Genomic DNA, 20,659 nt, shown 5'->3' with positions numbered 1-20,659 from the left:
TCTCAAAATCAATCCGGGCGTAAACAATTGTTCTGATTGTTATAATGTTGATGGTTAGCATTTTTTCAATCCCACATTAATGGGCATTTAGGGGTTTTGAAAGTATAGATCGAGCAAAGAGAAAGAAATCTTGTTACTTGAGAACAAAATTGAACTCATGCATGGTTACTGATTCTTCTTTTCTTCACCAAACAATCTAATGGTGCATGACCCAAGAGGCTTGACGAATTTTTGAGTGAAAACACCATTCATTTTAGCGGGTACCTGCTGTATCAGGTTTCACATTCCATCCCCATTCACCCCAGATCAAACTACAGCAGAAAACAGAGTTGCTTCCATTGATGGGGATAATCAAATGAACAAGTACAGGCTAAAGCCCTTCAACATGGACATGGAAGATGGTTGAAAGTACACCATTACTTAGATGGAGGTGATTTGACTATTAGGCCAAACAGCCACATCACAATGGACCCTAGAAGCCAAAATACAAGGAGAAATAGTAATAATCCAGCCAAAATGGTCAAGAATGGAGGACCTTGGGCATCTGATTTCTCCTTCTTGGAATCTCCCCCTACAGGATCAACAGTATTTGATGCAAACACGACAGCCATCCTTCGCCTCACCCTCAAACGTAACTCATTATTGAACCTAAAAGTAAGAATTTCACGGTGAGTTCTCAACCATAGAATAGAAGATTTTGATCAACATCACAACAGATATTCATACGAATTCTCCAAAATGTAATGCTATTTTGATTAGTAATTCCCAACTCCAAAAAGGGTCCCTAGAAAAAAACAGTTTTTGATAGTAGAAACCCCACTGAGCTCTTCCACTCTTTGAGTAAAACCCAAAGAATTCATGGTCTGAAATGGCACAGAGATAAACATGAGAATGTAGGAGGTGATGGAAAAATGGAGTGAAATCAAACCAATATTATGAAACTTCTTAGTGAAAGAAAGACAGAAAACCCAGAAAATGGAAGGGGAATACCTGGAAGAAAGAGGGGTGCAGGGGAAATTGGAGACTGGGGGAAGTTGAGGAGAGGAGATTGCACGATGAAACCCCAGATTCAGCAACTGGGTTTGGGGTTGGGATGATGGTGCCCTGCAGAGAAATGCCATTTGAGTGGCGGCAGATGATGGATTCTTGTGAGCTGTGAGTGGTAAGATTACTGAGATGAGTACTTCCTTTTAAGGCGGATGGCAATGGCAGTTGACTTGCCACCAGCCAGTTTCATTTTTCGCTCTCCATTTCTTTCCATTTTTATTTTTGCCAAAACTCCTCTTAAAAAAAAAAATAAATAAATAAAAAATAATAATAATAATAATAATATTTGAATAAATTAGCATTAAAAAATGTAATCTTTCACCATTGAATGAAAATTAACAAATATGGATATTCTTGCATTAATTTTAGAAATATATAAACACCTAGAAAGTATTCTATTCCTTAATTGTATAAGATTAATATGATCTAACTATTTATTTATATTTCAACTTTTCAAAACTTAATAAAATTAAGAAACATAGAAAATCATTTGAATTTAATAATCATTATTTTTTTAATTTATGCACTTAATAAAGATTTTTTCTATTTGTTTGATTAATTTTTATTCAAAAAGCATAATATTAAGGTTGTGTTTGGTTCTATAAAATATCAAGGAAATAAAAAAAATAATTTTTTCATATTTGACCGCCCTATAAAAATATAAAAAAAATTAAATATAATTAAAATTAATTAAAAAATTATATATTTTTAAAATGTTTAATCTTTATATCAATGAGTTAAAATAACAAATAAAAATAATTTATTAATTTTTAATATATTTTTATTTTCTTTCGTTTTTTCTTCCCCCTACTTTTCCCCTTTACTTTCTTTCCCTTATATTTTCCTCAAATTTTTTGAGAACCAAACATAACCTAAATTTATAAACATATTTCTTTTTATAAAGTTTATTTTAATTTATGAATTTTTTTTTTCATGTTTAATAAAATTTTACAATACTAATATTACACTTCCACTAAAAAAAACAAAAGGTTATCTTGAATAAAACCAATAAAAATATTAACAAATACAGAAATTCTTATCCTAATTATAGAAATATTAAATGCTAAATCACAACTTGTCACAAACTATTCCAAACCATTCTATTTTCTCCCGTCTGTTTCTGAAGATTTATAGATGTCTTCGGCTGCTTCTAGAAGAAGCTTGCTCTCACGGAAAAGCTCTAGTGAGAAATCACTTGAGCAGGTTGAGACAATAGTGCTAGATTTCTAGTCTTGTAGTCTTACACCTTTAGTTTTAACCAATGCACAACAAATCTATAGCGACTAAGAGCTACATGTACATCAAATCTATAGTTATATAGCCCATTTCATCAACAGCCTTCTTTGAATGTGGATTCCCATAGAACAAGGCTTCCATCTCATCCAAATATATGACCATATTAAAACTGCATTTATTCAAAGGTCATTAAACCCCAATTGATGTTTTCCTCAAATACACCATTGAAAACCCGTGAAAACCAAACAATTTAGAACTAAAAGAACAAGAATTAAACCGTTTAACTAAATTCAAAATTAGTGGAAGAAACTCCCACCAGCCAGAAGGTTGAACCCAAGGCGCAACTTATAACCTTACAAAGCTCTCGACTTTAAGCATTCCTCCATCACCCACAAAGCCTGTACCTTTTGCGCCATTATTATCAAAACTACTTTACATTGTTACTCTCTGCCTATATCGAGTTTTAGAATTAGGCGGCTGCTTTCTTGCAGTGGTTTTCAAGCCATTCCATTGTAACACTTTTTGGCCTCTCAAGGGGCAATCCAAGAGCACGGTCCCATATTAACTGAGAAAAGAAATAATAATAATAATGATTCAGATGCACCCGAAGGAAGAATGAGAGATTTAAGAAAACAAACAAAATACGGAAAGGGAGAAGAGAAAAGAAGGTGAGGGACATAGTGAGAACCTGAGAGCAGATCCCTATACTCCTTGATACCCCGAAAAGAACAGTAAAATATCTGCAAGGGATCAATTGTTAAAGGATTTTACCATCTACCCAAGATACTATTAAATAGCCAAATTAAGAAATCTCCAATTATAATGATTGTGAGAGAGAACTCTTTACCGTGCTTCGTGTAAACCAAAATGGTTCAGCAAGACCCCACTGTGAGCATCGACATTGGGCCATGGGTTTTTAACCTACAAGTGTCCCAAATCCCAAAAACAATCACTGTTAACTCTACAGGTATCACTGAAGCCAAAGTTTGTTTTACAGAATTCTAGTAGGCATGTTACAGAACATCAAACTCTTGTTTCTTTTGAACTGCAGAAAGCATAAACTTCAAATTGCAGGAAAATAGCCTCTAACTTTGTAGAGACTTAACCTAAAGCTCATATCAATTGCTTAATCTGCCCCGTTAAAACTTAACAATTTCAGTCAGGCTAATGTTAATTAGCTGAGCTAGTTCTGGAATTCAGTTGTGTGTCTCCAGGATGTTGCTTCAGGTTGTCCATTGTTTTGCTTGTGTTGCAATGAAACACAAGCTTCCAAATCAAATGGCTTACTATCATGCTATGATGATATACGTCATTGACATCTTACAAGTGAACAGGGTTTTTAATATACTCCAAATCTCCATTTTCATTGATGTTCCTCTATACCTCCTTCCTCCTAGAATTATTCTAGCTTTCCGCCTTTATCTCATCAAAGTTTTTGCTACTCTTTTTAGGAAAATACAAAGTGCTATTGTGCTTTGGAAAAACTTCAACAAAAGAATCATTTTTCCTTTTTTTTTTTCCCTTTTAATTTTTAGGTTTGCACATTAGCTCATTATTTCTCAATAATATTTAGATACCCTTTTCTTCAATGATAATACCTTGCCAAGCTCAGTAAGAATAGGAGGCACCACTTCATAAAGCTTTGAAACCTGTAATGGTAAACCAAGTCAGCTCAAGGATGAACTGGAACACAAAAATAAACAAACCATTGTCTTTAATCAGGGCTTTAAGTAATAACCAGCTGGAACAGTGGATCATCAGGCAAGTGCTTCAATGCAAACTCCCTTTGACACATATATCTTGGATCTGTTTTACGCAAAACTCCATGCCCAAACCCAGGAACAACCTGCACACAATAACAATAAATTAGAGATGGAAACAATTTTTCAAAAAGGGCTCCTAAAGAGGTTCAAACGTTAGTATGAGATGGTGAGATATTAGGGAAAGATGAAAACTCAATTTTGTTCATGAATCATTAGAAAAGTGGGCTAGTTACAGATAAGAAGTGTGAACAGACAGCCATTGACAAAAAAATCAAGAGGCAAGATCTCAAGGACAAGTGAATTGGAGAGAATTAAACTATCAAAGCACAGAATAGGGAAATTGAGAAGAGAGGGGCTTTGAATAATAAGCTGACCAAACCAATGGCACAAGTCCTGGCTAAAAGAAGTTGGAACCAAAACAACAACAGTACTCCTTGGAATGGTTTGTCCCTTCAAGCAACCTACTTCTCAGTTTTTCCTTCTGAGTTCTTGTAGCTTCTTAAGGACACAGGGAACTAGAAGAAATTGAGCTATCAAAACTCAAGCTCTTCCAACTGATGGACACAAGCCTTATTTTGATGATAGTGGCTGATGACCCCAAAAGTAGATCAATCCTATTGATTCAATTGGAGTCAGCTAGGCTTTATTGAAATGGGGGAGAAGAATCAAAATGTATGGTATAAAATCTCAAATAAAAAATATGTTATGATCTGGATCAGGAGCCAAATACCTACAGGCACAATGATTAATTAACAAAAAAAAAAAAAATTATTAAGCCATGTCTACCAGCTCATTAGCTTATTAGAAAGTAAATAAAATCCAAGATGCTCATCAGGAAAGATAGGATAACAATGTTAAGAACATTGCTAATCATAGCAAGGAAAAAAAAAAAGAACAGGATTGAATCACTTTAGCCCAGGTATGTTATTATATTCATACAGAACCAGCACAAGGATTGATATATCAGTTAGTATAAGAACCCTCAAACTTTTAATTGTGTAATCAGACAAGGTGTGACATCTGCTTTATTGGACATATGCATTTAATCGAATGCAATTGGACATCTGCATTTAATTGAATGCGATGGGACATCTGCTTCTTTTTCCCAAATGTGATGGGACATCTGCTTTCAGAGTTATAGGTTGGATGGCTAATATATGCTATATAGTAAGAAAAATTTGTAATCCTATTTGATATGATGAAAGTTAAATGGTAGCTATGATAAGCTGACACCCAACCCAAGCTCAGTATATTCCTTCTCCCCTCTCAGCCTTTATACAGCCAGAACAACTTAATAACCCAACTAATAGTTTTTGATAATTAAGATGCATATCCTTGACAAAGGAAGCCTAGGTGGTGGATGTTTGGAACCCCCACAAATAGGGATGGATTTGGAATCCCCGTTTCTTAAGGAATCTGAATAATTGAGAGTTGGAAAGGCTCCAAGAGTTTCTCTCAAGACTTCAAGGAAAGGCGGTAAGAAGGAATCAAGATGATAGGCTAGATTGGTTGGATACAAAGAAGGGGAAGTTTTTAGTTAAACCCTTCTACTCCTTTACAAGGTAGGATAGAGTAGTTACTTTTCCATCAAAGGCTATTAGGAACCCATTAGTCCCAACCAAAGTATATGTTTTTTTTTTTTTTTTTCGTGGGAAGCTTCAAGGTTTTGACATTGGATCAGCGGCAGAGAAGCGGATGACACCTGGTGAATAGATGTTTTTTTTGTATGAAGGAGGAAGAGACAATTGACCACATGCTCCTTCATTGTGCCCAAGCTTGAGACTTATAGAGTTTGGTATTCTCTTTGTTTGGGGTAGAGTGGTTGATGCCTCAATTGATCAAAGAGACTTTGTTAGAGTGACATGGTTCTTTTGTGGGTGAAAAAAGGAAGAAGGTTTGGAGGGTTATCCCATTATGCATTTTTTGGACTTAATGGAAATAGAAGAACCAAAGATCTTTTGAGAGCATATAAATGCTTGTTCATCCATTTGTTTTCTCCTTTCTTTGTAAATCTTTTGTTATGGGTGAGGGTGTACTTTGATAGAGGCTCCCTAACCATTGTCGGTTTTATAGACTGGTTAGGTTTGCTTTGTTGGGGTGTTTGTTTTTTGTTGCTTTCCTAGCTCCCTTAGTATATGACTCGTGTACTTTGGTGCATATCTAATATATTTATCCTATTTACCTATAAAAAGAAAAAGATAATTAAGATGCACAAAATTGTTGTATGCCTCCTGTATTCTCATGTACTACTGGGCTTCATCCATTTCATGCTATTAATAAGATAATTTTCACTTCCTGAAAAAAAAAAAAAAAAAAACAAAACAAAAATTTGCACAGAAGACCAATTACAGATTTTAAAATGTTTCTGGGAAATCATTTTTATTCACAAAGCAAAAGAAATCAAGTGCAGTAACTTAAGATTCATTGCTATGTGTGTGGTAAAACAGATAAGTAAAGTAGGGATTGATTGAAGCTAGCCATCAACTGAACTTAATTCATACATAGCCCGGATCATGGATTTAAATTCATTTAAAGTTTCTCAGATGGGTGGACATGAATCAGATGAATTTCATTCCTAAAGAAAACAGGAATAGCATCTACGAAACCATGAATTTCTGAGGAAAACAAACATGTTAGATAATGTATAGTTATTTAGGTTATTTACTTTTCATTTTCCTGTTCTTTCCTTATTGTATTGTGGGTCCCACTAGCATGTATATATATACCCAAGTCCAATGTGTATTCTTTACAGTTTTTCAATAACAATAATTAGGGATTCTCCCTTTTTCTCTCTCTCTTCACATGGTATCAGAGCCTAGGGAGAAAAAAAACCCTAATTATTTCCGGTTTATCCGTGAATCAATTCTGGGAAATCTTTCAGTGACCGTGTTTCATTCCGGTCACCCTTCCCATCTCCTAAAGCTTCCGATCAACCCTCACCGTCGTCGGAAAACCCTCACCGCCGTCAACCTTTTCCGGTGAAGTCCTTTTCTGACACCGACCATACCATCAGGTGCGCAAGGAGGAGATCTTCAACTTTTCTCAAAGCACCGGAGGAAGAATCCCAGCCACGTGCCGGCCACGCACGTCTCTTCTCCGGCGGCCTGAATCTCACGCGCCGGCGCGTGAGGGCGCGTGGGGCACTTTCCGGCCACACGCTTCCACCTCCAGCCTCGCCTGACGCCGTCTAGCCACCCTCCATCTGCGCTTGTGAGCCCTAAAAGTGCATTTTTTTGGGTTTTTTGTCTCCGCCGGCCCTCTAAACCGCCTTTCCGGCGACCTCCGGTGACTTTCTCTCCACCCCGAGCCCTACACGTGTCTTAGGAAGTCCGCAATAAGCCGTATTAGGGCTCTCTTCGATCCAAACGTATTTCATTCACCAGATAAATGGATATGACTACTAAAAGTTCTACTTTTTCCTCTGTCATATCTAGATCTCCTATGATTACTTCGAAGAAATTGGTTGGCAGTGAAAATTATTTGTCATGGTTTGCCTCTGTGGAGCTTTGGTTTATGGGTCAAGGTTATGAGGATCACCTTGTTACGCAGGAGGCGGATATCCCTGAGGTTGACAAAGTACAATAGAGGAAGATAGATGCACAGTTATGTAGTGTGTTATGGCAATCAGTTGATCCTAAGATTCTGCATCATCTTTGGGCCTACAAAACATGCTTTAAATTTTGGAATCAGGCGAAAGGGCTATACACGAATGATATCCAACGTCTTTATAAGGTGGCTTCTTCTATTGTTAATGTCAGACAACAAGACATGGATTTATCTACTTATATTGGCTAGATTGCCTCTCTTAAGGAGGAATTCTTGATCGTGATGCCTCTTACTACTGATGTTGGGGATCAACGCATACAGATTGACAAGTTCTTCATGGTTCTTATGCTTATTGGCCTCCGTCCAGATCTCGAGACCGTCCGCGATCAGATTCTTGGCAGTTCCTCCATTCCATCCTTGGATGATGTGTTTGCTCGCCTCCTCCGTATCTCCTCCACTCAGACTTTGCCATCTGATAACACTTCAGATTCTTCTGTGTTAAGTCTCTCAAACTAACTCTCGAGGAGGACGCAGTGGTAACCGAGGTAGAGGTCAACGTCCTCATTGCACCTATTGCAATAAGCTTGGCCACACTCGTGATCGGTGTTATCAGTTACATGGGCGGCCTCCCCGCACTGCCCACGTGGCCCAGTCATCTGATCCTCAGTCGCCTCAGCCTCCCAGTTCCTCCACATCTCAGGGTATTTTCCTCACTGACAGTGAGTATGACGACTATCTCCGTTATCAGGCCACCAAGTCAGCTTCTGTTGCCCAGACTGGTAATGCTTCTGCTTGTCTTACCCACACATCTTCTCTTGGACCTTGGATTCTAGATTCTGGCGCTTCTGATCACATATCTGGTAATAAGGATCTTTTCTCTTCTATTTCTACTACCTCTGCCTTACCTACTGTTACTTTAGCTAATGGTTCTCAAACTATGGCTAAAGGTTTTGGTTTCGCTCATCCTCTCTCTTCCCTACCTCTCCATTCTGTCCTTTATGCCCCTGAGTGTCCTTTCAATCTTAATTCCATCAGCAAAATAACTCGCACTCTTAACTGTTCTATCACTTTCTCTGATAAATTTGTAACCTTGCAGGACCAGAGTACGGGGAAGACGATTGGCATAGGACATGAGTCTCAAGGCCTCTATCACCTCACCTCGCCTTCACCTGCAGTTTGCATTTCCACTGATGCTCCCCTCCTCATCCACAGTCACCTGGGCCACCCTAGTCTATCCAAGTTCCAGAAAATGGTCCCTAGTTTTTCATCTTTGTCGTCGCTTGCGTGTGAGTCCTGTCAGTTTGGGAAACATACTCGTGTCTCGTTCTCAAAGCGTTTGAATAATCGGGCAAAGTCTCCTTTTGAACTTGTCCACACTGATGTTTGGGGTCCTTGTCAAACCGCATCTACTTTAGGATTTCAGTATTTTGTTACTTTCATTGATGACTATTCTCGATGTACTTGGTTATTTTTAATGAAAAATCGAGCTGAGTTATTCTCTATTTTCCAGAAATTTTATGCTGAAATCCAAACCCAGTTCAATATTTCTATTCATGTGTTGCGCAGTGACAATGCCAGGGAATATTTTTCTGCACCAGTTACTTCATTTATGTCCCAACATGGGATCATTCATCAGTCTTCTTGTGCTCATACTCCTCAACAAAATGGGGTAGTTGAACATAAGAATCGACATCTTATTGAGACAGCTCGTACTCTCCTTCTACATAGTCATGTTCCTTTTCATTTTTGGGGGGACGCTGTTCTTACAGCATGTTATTTGATTAATCGTATGCCCTCATCTGTATTACACGATCAGATTCCTCATTCCCTTCTTTTCCTTGACCAACCACTTTATTTCCTTCTTCCTCGTGTTTTTGGTTGTACTTGCTTCGTTCATATTCTCACTCCTGAACAGGACAAACTTTCTGCCAGAGCCACAAAATGCATCTTCTTGGGATATTCCAGACTTCAAAAGGGTTATCGTTGTTATTCCTCTGAAACTCATCGCTACTTTCTCTCCGCTAATGTCACTTTCTTTGAGGACTCACCGTTTTTCTCTACCTCTGAGTCTCTTCCTGTTTCTGAAGTCTTACCCCTTCCCATTATCTCCCCACCTGATGCAGTGCCTTCTCACCCACTTCAGGTTTATCATCGCCGTTATCGTGTCGTTGTTCCTCCTTCTTTGGCCGCAGTACCTGCTGACTCACCTCCTATCCCTTCGGCTTCTCCTGCCCTGGCTCTGCCTCCTTCTGCTGACTTACCCATTGCTCTTCGGAAAGGTAATCAATCTACTCATAATCCTCATCTCATTTACAATTTTTTGAGTTACCATCGATTATCTTCACCATATTCTGCATTTGTTTTTGTTATATCTTATGTTTCTCTTTCCAAGAGCACTCCTGAGGCTCTTTCCCATCCAGGCTGGCGACAGGCAATAGTAGATAAAATGGCTGCTTTACACTCCAATGGCACTTGGGATCTTATTGTTTTACCCTCTGGTAAATCTACAGTTGGTTGTCGTTGAGTCTACACAGTTAAGGTTGGCCCTGATGGTCAGGTTGATCGCCTTAAGGCCCGCTTAGTTGCTAAAGGCTATACTCAGGTTTATGGTTCTGATTATGGTGACACTTTCTCTCTTGTTGCCAAGATAGCTTCTGTTCGTCTCTTGCTCTCTATGGCTGCTATGCGTTATTGGCCTCTTTATCAGTTAGATATTAAAAATGTTTTCCTTCATAGGGATCTTGCTGAGGAAGTTTATATGGAGCAACCACCTGGTTTTGTTGCTTAAGGGGAGTCTGGTTTAGTATGCAGGTTACGCCGTTCTCTATATGGCTTAAAACAATCTCCTCGAGCATGGTTTAGTCGTTTTAGTTCTGTTGTTCAAGAGTTTGGCATGTTCCGCAGTACAGCAGACCATTCTGTTTTCTATCATCATAACTCTTCGGGGCAGTGTATTTATCTGGTAGTTTATGTGGACGACATCGTCATTACAAGCAGTGATCAAAATGGTATTCAGAACCTAAAGCAACACCTTTTCACCCACTTTCAGACTAAAGACTTGGGGAAACTCAAGTATTTCTTAAGGATTGAGATAACTCAATCCAGTTCCGGTGTGGTTCTTTCCCAAAGGAAGTATGCTTTAGACATCTTGGAAGAAACCGGTATGTTAGACTGTAAACCGATAGACACTCCTATGGATCCAAATGTCAAACTTATACCAGGATAGGGGGAGCCTTTAGGAGATCCTGGGAGATATCGGCGACTTGTAGGTAAACTGAACTACCTCACCATTACTCGTCCATACATTTCTTTTCCTTTAAGTGTTGTTAGTCAATTCCTACAGTCACCATGTGATAGCCATTGGGATGCTGTAATCTGCATTCTTCGATATATCAAAAGCACACCAGGCCAAGGTGTGTTGTACGAGAATAGAGGTCATACCCAAGTTGTTGGTTACACAGATGCAGATTGGGCTGACTCACCCACAGATAAACGTTCCATTTCCGGGTATTGTGTTTTTATTGGAAGTAACCTAATATCTTGGAAAAGTAAGAAACAAGATGTAGTTGCCAGATCTAGTGCTGAAGCCGAGTATCGAGCTATGGCTCTGGTAACATGTGAACTCATATGGCTGAAACATCTTCTTCGGGAGTTGAGATTTGGAAAGGATGAACAAATGAAGTTCATCTGTGACAACCAAGCCGCTTTGCATATTGCATCCAATCCAGTCTTCCATGAAAGGACCAAACACATTGAAGTTGACTGTCACTTCATTAGAGAGAAGATCGCATCAGGATGTGTGGCGACTAGTTTTGTCAATTCAAATGATCAATTAGCAGATATTTTTACTAAATCTCTCAGAGGTCCTAGAATTAAATACATTTGTAACAAGCTTGGTGTATATAACATATATGCTCCAGCTTGAGGGGGAGTGTTAGATAATGTATAGTTATTTAGGTTATTTACTTTTCCTTTTCCTTTTCTTTCCTTATTGTATTGTGGGTCCCACTAGCATGTATATATATACCCAAGTCCAATGTATATTCTTTACAGTTTTTCAATAACAATAATTAGGGATTCTCCCTTTTTCTCTCTCTCTTCACAAAACAAATCACCACAAATGGAGGTCTATCAAAGATCAAACTGCCAAAACATTTATAAAATCTCAATAGAAACAAGTTTGGCTGCCAATTTTCTGCTGCATTAATGGATTGTTATAGAATTTGCTAGTGTAGAAATCACAAAAAGATAACTCAGATTACTTGCCACTGAGAACAGAAATATTTACAGAATATGCTAGGAACAAGAACAATTTAACATAGGAAAAAAGAGGTCCAACTAAAAATTTTTCCCATTATAAATGTAAAATGGATATTTTTGTGCTCATGGAGTCGCTATAGTAAAAGGTCTTTATATTTCTTGTTTAATTAACTTCAAAAACAAAGCACACAGCAAATTTATCCAAATTACCTTGCCACTTTTTAATGTTTTCCAGACATAGTCTTTCAACTGTTCTGTGCTTATGTTCTCTCCACACTCGTCTACCACAGATTTGATCCAAAGCAAAACTTCCTGTAGTCAAATAATGAAGGATAAACGTGAATGAAAAAAGCTGAGGATCTGAACAGCCAATGAAACAAAAAATTAGCAATGTGTATGTCTATGTATATCAACGGAAGATGCAATACCTGGTTAGCCAAACCATGGAGTGGGCCAGCTAGACCATTTAATGCAGCTGCAAATGAAAGGTAAGGATCTGCCAATGCACTAGCAACCTGAATTGAGCATAATATCAGTCAATAGAGAACATTCCTCTTCATGATCACTAAATAATAACAAACACACTGACTGAAAATATGAGCCATAATTCCATTAAATAACTTCAGGATAAAATAATGACTTTAGCCTCGGAAATACAACAAAATTACAACTTTCCATTTAACTAATTAGAACGAATCTAGGCTCACTTACTAGATGACCAGTGTGAGCACTGACATTCCCGCCTTCATGATCACTGGAACACATTTTAAAAATTAATAAGCATATGATTGTTATATGATCCAATAAGAAAATCCTACATATTATCATTGCCAGCAGATGAGAAATATACACCCACCTATGGATGGTGACATAAAGCCTCATTAGCTCTTGCATTTTTGGACTATCAAATCCCAACATGTGTGAAAAATTTGCACCATAATCCAAAGAGTCATCCTTGGGTATAACTTGTCCATTTTTGTATACCCTTCAAAAGCACAGAAAGATGAGGCCAACCATGATTCCATACTATGTAAGGAAACTATGAGTTCATACTAAGCACAATTCCATGTAATGAGGCACTGAAAATTCATTTAGACACAGACCACTATTTGTCAAATTATGAAGAACCACAAACAAAAGAGAGAGAGAGAGAGAGAGAGAGAGAGAGAGAGAGAGAGCAGTGAATAGATAATGTTGGATCACATATCAATAGATAGATAAACATCACCCAAAGTTGTTGAGTAAAGACTAGTTTATATAAGAAGCTAATTTCTTACCCAGATCATTTAATACCTATAAAAATTTACCATAACCCTCAATCCAACATCATTCCAGAACCATACACAAGCACAATTAGGTCAAGTATACAATTATTAACAAGATATGTTGTGCTTAACTGACCTTCGATAAACATAAGCAGCTACAACTGGTACTTGAGCAATCAAACTAAGAGAATCCTCATATGTTGGCTCCCAGTACCTGAAAACATCATTACATTTAAGTGCTTGCATAATTGATAGATAATCAAGTTGTGTAAACATGACTGGAAAAAAGAATCCTACTTTGATTTTGGAATCCCCTTCTCATATGCCTTCTGAAATTCACTCTGAACCTGAAATACAATAAAAAGTGATTGAATATTGTTAAAATCAACATCTAAACTGCTCAGCAAAACCTGCATACCCAATAGCTTGATGTGTCCCTTTACTTTGATGAAGGTTTTTATGTCACCATACAAATGAAGTCGCTAAAAAGACAAGGATACACTATGAGGATGAAGAAGTCTACACTAAAATGGAAGTATGAAGACATAGGCACAACAGGGAAGACAGGCAATCAATAACACCTACAAAGGACAACTACAACTGTACAAATGCTCCAGAAACAAATTCTGAAATCATAGCACTCCTCTTGAAGTGAGGATTAGCCACAGGATAGCTAGATCAGTGGGATCAAGAGAAATAACAGTCCATATTTCTTGCCTTCCACTGACCAATTCAGTCATTACTCACCCACCTACTATTATTCTTGGCATCACCAACTCTTTCAATTTGTAAAAGCCTCTCCGCTTTGCCTACCTAAGCACTAAAAAAGCTGTAGTAGAAAGTAAACCAAATGCAAGGACACAGAAACAGCCATTCAGATTCACTATGACTGAGCTGGAAAAACGGTTGAACCATAAACAATGCAATTAAACAACAGAATATGTTTCAGAGTCCATTAATCAACCTGAAGGGCCATGACACCCGTTGCAAACTGGGTCATTGGATGAGCTGACTGAGGTAGGGCATCTATGGCTTTATAAACATGATCTGCAACCAAAAAATAAAAACCCACCAATAAATAGGCATTATATCTATCACAAGCCAAGTCAAAGGAAGAAGTTCATTTTGGTTGACAGCTGGCATATAACCTGTAGGCTATAGTCAATCCATAGGAACATTTAGAATTTCCTGATGCTAGGTTTAATTTAAGGAAAAAAAGAAAAGAAAACCCAAGGTCTAATTTATGGAAAAAGAAAAATAAAAGAAATTCCAACATTGAACTCTCTTGTATTCAATTAAAGCATCAAACACAATCAACTTGGAAGCTAACAAATGAGGAAGTGATTTTTCAACTAAGGTTAAAAGAAAACTTCAAACAAACATGCTCAACTCAGAGAAGCCTCATCCAGCCAGCCGCAAATAGCTTAATGGATCAGAAGAAATATAAGCATATTCTCAAAATTCAAAACTATCTTACAGGTGATCGAGTTATGAGAATTTTAAGGTAGAAACATCAGCTACAGCACCTGGAACAGTGGCACGAGTGCTCAATTCCTTGGATAAAGCATCTACTTGCCCTTTAGTCGGTACCTAAGGTACAGTGCAGTGGAGGAGGTGGGGTTAGTTAAATATGCTAAAAAAACCTCCAAAATCAAATAGGAATAAATAGATTTTATGTGACAGGCAGTTCAATTTTATGCTTGAACTTATAATGCAGCATTAAGCAAGATGATTGGCTGGGATCACATCTTGCACTAGTTGTAAAACCTCATAAACCAATTTTCATACGACATGCAATTTCTTCCTCCTATTTTCATTCATTCAGGTATCCTGTAATGTCTTTTTGTTTTTAACACAAACCCACCTTTCCTGTCAAAAGAAGCCAAAGCAGACCCTCAGGCAGAGGCTCTCCACCAGGTGCTGCATTTGGTAATACTTTTTGGCATTCAGGGATAGACATACCCCTAAAGCGAATTCCCTGAAAAACAGAAGCTCAACTTTCAGAACTAAATTGGAAACCCAAAAATAAATAAAAATCTTCCCTCATGTCCCAACATTGATCAAACAGTCATTAAAATAAAATATAAAAGAATGCATAACAAAGTTTCAAGAATGGGTTAAAAGGGATATTTACTTCATCTGGGTCAAGCAACGAGGTTTCCCACAGCAACCCTGTCATTCCTCTCATTCCACCAAGTACCTTTGCAATTGTGACAGTGATAACTCAGTGAGAGGTTTCACACTGTAATATATGTACGTGTTGCTCTAAGATTGTAAACTTACAAACATCAGAATAAACAGAGACTATCTTTACCATATCGACAGTAATATTCCCTAGTTGAATCTTTCCACATTCTGCCTTCAGTTTCTTCAGGCGTTCCTGCAACCCCAAAAAAAAAGAAAAAGAAAAAAAGAAAACAAAAATTAAATGAAGAGGAACAAGAAGAAATACTGTAATTGCCACCAAAAATATTTAGGAGCTTTGATCTAGGGTAATATCAGTTTCAGTTACACCACTGAAAGTCACAGTAATTCCAGATCATAAAACCCTGGGGAATATTGAGATAGATGTATCATGGTATGAAACCTTGGATCTGAATCACCATAAACCATTTTTTATCCATAATATATACAAAAGGGAAGGGAGTTGAAAGAAACTCTAAAAACCTATTCAATTCAACACACTATTGGGAATGGGGAAAAACACCAAAAAAGAAAAGAAAAGAAAGAAATTTTGGGGATGGAAACTAATAAAGTAACAAAAGAAGTAAATCAAACCTGTTGTTCTGGAATCAATTCCTTCAACTGGGAATGAAGGTCCTACATGGCAAAAGAAAAAGGAAGAAAAAAACAAACAGAAGTATAAGCAAGATATGCGATAAACAAATAGGAAAAAGAATAAAAAAAGATAAGGTTGGAATTTAATTCGATATAACAGAAGACCATATGTATACACCCTCCCAAGCATGCTAAATGCATTACCTCATAGAAATCTAAGACTTGCTCTTTTAAACTCTAAATATATGATGGAAACAAAAAATATAAATATTTTATGCATAATACAACCATGTAAATCAACCAACTAGTGCAACTACTTTTGTATTTCAACCTTGGTTGCTTACTACTTTCTAGTTTACTTAATATTCAGGCATAATCTCATCTCCATATGCTCTTGATCTTTAAACACTTATTTTATAATTTTTCATCTCAAAAAAATCATGTGTGATATACATTTGGTTTCGCTATTTTTTCCTATTAATTTAATTGGTCATTACCAGTCTTTCTTTTGATCCATTGCACGCCCAACATAACCTATTTCATCCATTTGTGAAGGATATTCCAGAATTCTAATGCCAAAATTTTTCATAATGTTGATCTCTTCCCTTTTGTTTTCAGATAATAATAATTGCACTGGGCGGAAGAGAGATAACGGGAAAAGAACAATGAAGTGAAAGATCGTTACAAGATCAGAACAGGTTTGGACTTGAAGCCATCGTACGGAACCGCTGAGACTAGACGGTTGCGCCTGTAACATAAAATCACCACAAAAAATAAAAATCCAGATAAAAAACACCAAGGAAATCGGATCTGCAGCGAAACCAATTCACAGACATGCACCAAAGATAAAAGAAATCAGAAAATTCCAATCTCATAGTTCCACTCCACAGAACATGATCAAACCTAATACGGAAGTAAAAACACTAAAAGAAAAAAAAAACAAATTCCAAATTCCAAATTCAAGAGCTGAGTGGAGGATTAGTATGGAACTTACAAGGCGAGAACGGAGCTTGGAGAGCGCAGAGACGCTCCTGAAGAAGACCATTGCAGATAACAATTCCCTAAAAACCAAAACAGATCGTGAACGCTCCAGGGTTTGTATGACATGAAATGGAGAAAAATGTTGATGATCAAGTAATAATTCCCGGAAAGTTGGAAAAATCGGAGGTGAAGAGGAGGAGAAGGAGAAGCGGAACAAGGCAAAGGGGAGAAAAATACCTGGTCAGTGGTCAGACGGGAGAAAGCGCTGGCAGTAAGAGAAAGCGAGAGGTATTAGCGCAACAATGGAGACTATTACTATCAGATTTTGTGATTTGGCCACGCTCAAAGGTCGTTGCTTCCTAAATTCCACAACTACCCTTCATTCCACTGTGTTTGGCATGGAGAAGCGGGGAATGGGAATGAATATTTGTTCCATTTCTATTCCATTAAGTAGGAATGAATTTGATAATATCAAATTTTATAATTGGATGGATAAAGAAACGTAACGTTGAAATGAAAATTTATTACTATTTTAATAGTAAGTAAAAATGATAATAAAAATAAAAAAGGAAATAAATTATTAATAACATTTATGCACATGATTTAAAATAAATTTATTTTATTTAGAAAAATCTCACATTGTACATAGTTTGAAATAATTTTTTATTTTTATTTAAAATAATCTTTAAGAGTTTTTTTATTAAATAATAAAAATCTATTTAGACGTGTGATTTAAAAAAATATCATTATTTAGTTATTGTTATTTATAAAAAAACTAAGTAAAATAAAGAATTGTATTTTTAAAAATTAAATTTTAAATCAAGGGACACTTTTGTATTGAATTTATTAATAAATTTAATAATTTAAAAAAAACTTATATATATATTCATTAAAAAAATAATAGATATAATTAACATTTTAAATTTTTTATTAAATCTTCTAATTTTTAAGAATAATTTGAAATTAAAAAAATGATTAATTAATTATAAATAAAATAAAATAACTTTTAATATCATCTTTGTAATTGAGTAATAAATATATGCATATGATAATTTTTTTTACTCATTTAAACCTTAAAAAATTAAAATTTATTTATTTTTATATTCATTTAAAATAGAATAGTATTAGGAATTATTAATTTGGAGTATTTATTTTTTATTTTTAATAAAATAAATTAATTATGATTTTATAAGATATTAATGTCCACATTTTTATAATATTTATAAAATCATATAAATAGTATTAGAAATTATTAATTTTGAATTATTATTTATTTTAAACAAGATAAATCAATTAATGTTAATAACTATATTTTTATAATATTTATAAAATAATGTAATTTATGATTTTATTATATTATTAATATTTATTTTTAATTTACTTATAATTTAAAATTGTTTTCATTTTTAATAAAACATTAATTGAATTTATAATTTGTATTTTTTTTCCAAAATTAAAATAAAAAATTATTTGTAAAATCAACTTATCTAAAAGCAGAAGTCTTTAATTTTTTAATTTTTGAAAAATATATTTAAAAATAACTTGTAATAGAGAATCAAAATACTTCTAAATTAAAATAAATTAAACTCTCACTTATAAAATAAATTTTATTTCCATTTATATAACTTTTGATTTCATTCGTATCATCATTTAAGTTATCAAAACATGGGAATGAAGGAGAAAACGAAATAGATATGCATTCACTCTTCTTGTTCCCATGAAACACGCCCTAATTTTGGTTTTTAAGATTAAGAACCTACTTTCACCATTATTATGAAAAATGTTTATATCATTTTTAGTCAAAAAAATTTTCAAGTATTAGAAAGATTTGAAGTATTTTTTATACCATTTTTAATATTTAAAAGTAAAGTTTTTCAAAAATTAGAAAGACTATAAACTTTTTTCAAAATTACTCTCAAACATGTACTAAATCAAAAAAGGAAAACTAATGAATACTAAATCATAAATACAAAATTTTTATACTATTAGAATAAAAATTAATTATAAAAAAATAAAAATAATGAATAATTTAAAACTTTAATGATGTTTTATCTTTATTTTTTAATATTAAAAAATATTTTGATAGGAATAAAACATAAGTATGTTAATATTTTAAATTTTATTAGACAATAGGGTATAATATTTTTGTTTTCTATTTTTATTTTTTGAAGGTAATTTTCATTTCTTATTTTTCTTGAAAATGTATATAAATATATGATATTATTATATTATTATTTTTTTTACCATATTCTTATTTTAAAATGTTATAATAGAATATATTCATTTATAATAATTCATAATCTAATAGGTAAACAAAATATTTATAACATATATAATATTTGATTTCAAATACATAAAAGATAATTTTTTATTTATAGTAATATTTATTTTATTTCTATAATATTTATATTCCTTTTATATTATGGGGTGGTTCTTATAATTTTCTTATTTTTTGAGCTATGTTTTTTAAAAAAATTAAAAACAAGTCAAAAACCAAGAAAGCCTAAACAACTTCTCACTTTTACCCTTTAAATATATATAAGTTGAGTTTAAATTTTAAATGGCCATTTTTTTTATTCTATTATTTTCTGTTTTAAGTTGATATCAAAAGGGTAATTTTGGTATAATAAAATTTTCATGCAATCTGAATCAACTGTATATACAAAAGTTAAAAATGGGATTTTCTGAGGTAGCTCGATGCTCAACTTTGTTAGGTGTTCTCTTTCTAAAGTCAAAAACCTTTTAATAAATGAATTAAAAGTAATAATAATAAAATAAAAGGCTGACTTTAAAAGTCAGTAGAAAACAAGATCTAGTATAATGTTTTATGAAAAGAGGGACTTTTATGGGAATATTAAATTTATGAGGAATGCATTAGTGTAGACCTTTTTTTAAGAAAAATATATATTTTTCTTAGAATTTTTTCTTTAATATTTTAAAATTTTTAATTTTTTATATTACTAAAATAGAAAAATGATAAAAAGATAAAGATATACCATTAAGCATATGGAAAATGTCATAAAGTGTTAAAAAAAAAAAAAGGAAAAAGAAAGGAAGAAAGGAGGTAGGAAAAGGGTATGGTAGCTTGGTGTCCCCCTTGAAGAAAATTCAAAATGTGACAACTATTAAGAGCAAAAGCAATAACTCTTCATTTTTCATATGTATTGGTGATTTGTTTATTTTAAAGAATGGTTAGGGAGAAATGGATTGGTTCTTAGGAAAGATGGGATGATGTAAATAAATAATGGCATGTAGCCCAAAAAAACCAGTGGAGCATTGAGGGAAATTAAAGGTAGTGGATGGCAGTGATAAGAAAGAATATAGAGCTTTCTTTGTGGCATGTATTGATTCCTTGCATGCATCACCATTGCTTGCAAAGGCAGCTTCAATGGCTTTTAATGGCTTCTCAATGTAGGGTTTTTGGTATGGGGATATGATACTATTCCTTGTTCTCTTGTCATAAAATCGCAAGCTAATATTTTCTTAGAAACCACTCCGTAGAGATACTAATGGGAGTAAAAATACATTAGTGTGGTTGGAATGATTTATCATTGTAAATTTTCATATTGAATGGTATTTTTCTTTTTTCTTTTTTATTTAAATGGAATTAGTTAGAATCTACTTTGTCATTTAAATACAACTAATGTTTTTTTTCCTTGTTGAAAGAATTATGGTCCAAAATGCTCTTTAAGAAGGAGAGGCTATGGATCAGGATGGTAGTTATTAGGAACTCCAAGGTTGTCACTAATGGCTTCAAAGCAATCCTAAAAGCACGTATAGGGC

At 34.6% G+C, this 20,659-nt stretch overlaps 2 protein-coding genes across 2 annotated transcripts; both read right to left on the bottom strand.

Moving 5' to 3' along the window:
• Positions 1-312: 312 nt before the first annotated feature.
• On the bottom strand, positions 313-1,182 carry LOC117928872. The gene is made up of 2 exons (XM_034848947.1): positions 991-1,182; positions 313-648 (listed from the first exon to the last, which is right to left on the bottom strand). The coding sequence occupies exons 1-2, from the start codon at positions 1,119-1,121 to the stop codon at positions 417-419; spliced, it is 363 nt and encodes a 120-aa protein (XP_034704838.1). The 5' UTR covers positions 1,122-1,182; the 3' UTR covers positions 313-416.
• Positions 1,183-2,425: 1,243 nt separating this feature from the next.
• On the bottom strand, positions 2,426-17,221 carry LOC117928738 (citrate synthase, mitochondrial). The gene is made up of 20 exons (XM_034848734.1): positions 17,114-17,221; positions 16,890-16,956; positions 16,581-16,643; positions 15,896-15,937; positions 15,432-15,497; positions 15,252-15,317; positions 14,982-15,095; positions 14,644-14,707; positions 14,082-14,164; positions 13,415-13,464; positions 13,254-13,331; positions 12,709-12,837; positions 12,564-12,606; positions 12,281-12,367; positions 12,063-12,164; positions 4,022-4,129; positions 3,882-3,932; positions 3,131-3,204; positions 2,972-3,023; positions 2,426-2,848 (listed from the first exon to the last, which is right to left on the bottom strand). Exons 2-20 carry the CDS (start codon positions 16,938-16,940, stop codon positions 2,753-2,755), a joined length of 1,419 nt encoding a protein of 472 aa, XP_034704625.1. The 5' UTR covers positions 16,941-16,956; positions 17,114-17,221; the 3' UTR covers positions 2,426-2,752.
• Positions 17,222-20,659: the final 3,438 nt, after the last annotated feature.

Source organism: Vitis riparia, chromosome 13 (assembly GCF_004353265.1).
Source record: "Vitis riparia cultivar Riparia Gloire de Montpellier isolate 1030 chromosome 13, EGFV_Vit.rip_1.0, whole genome shotgun sequence".
Lineage (NCBI taxonomy): Eukaryota > Viridiplantae > Streptophyta > Magnoliopsida > Vitales > Vitaceae > Vitis > Vitis riparia.
The sequence above is the reverse complement of the archived record's forward strand: the minus strand, read 5'-3'. Positions and strand labels throughout refer to the sequence as shown.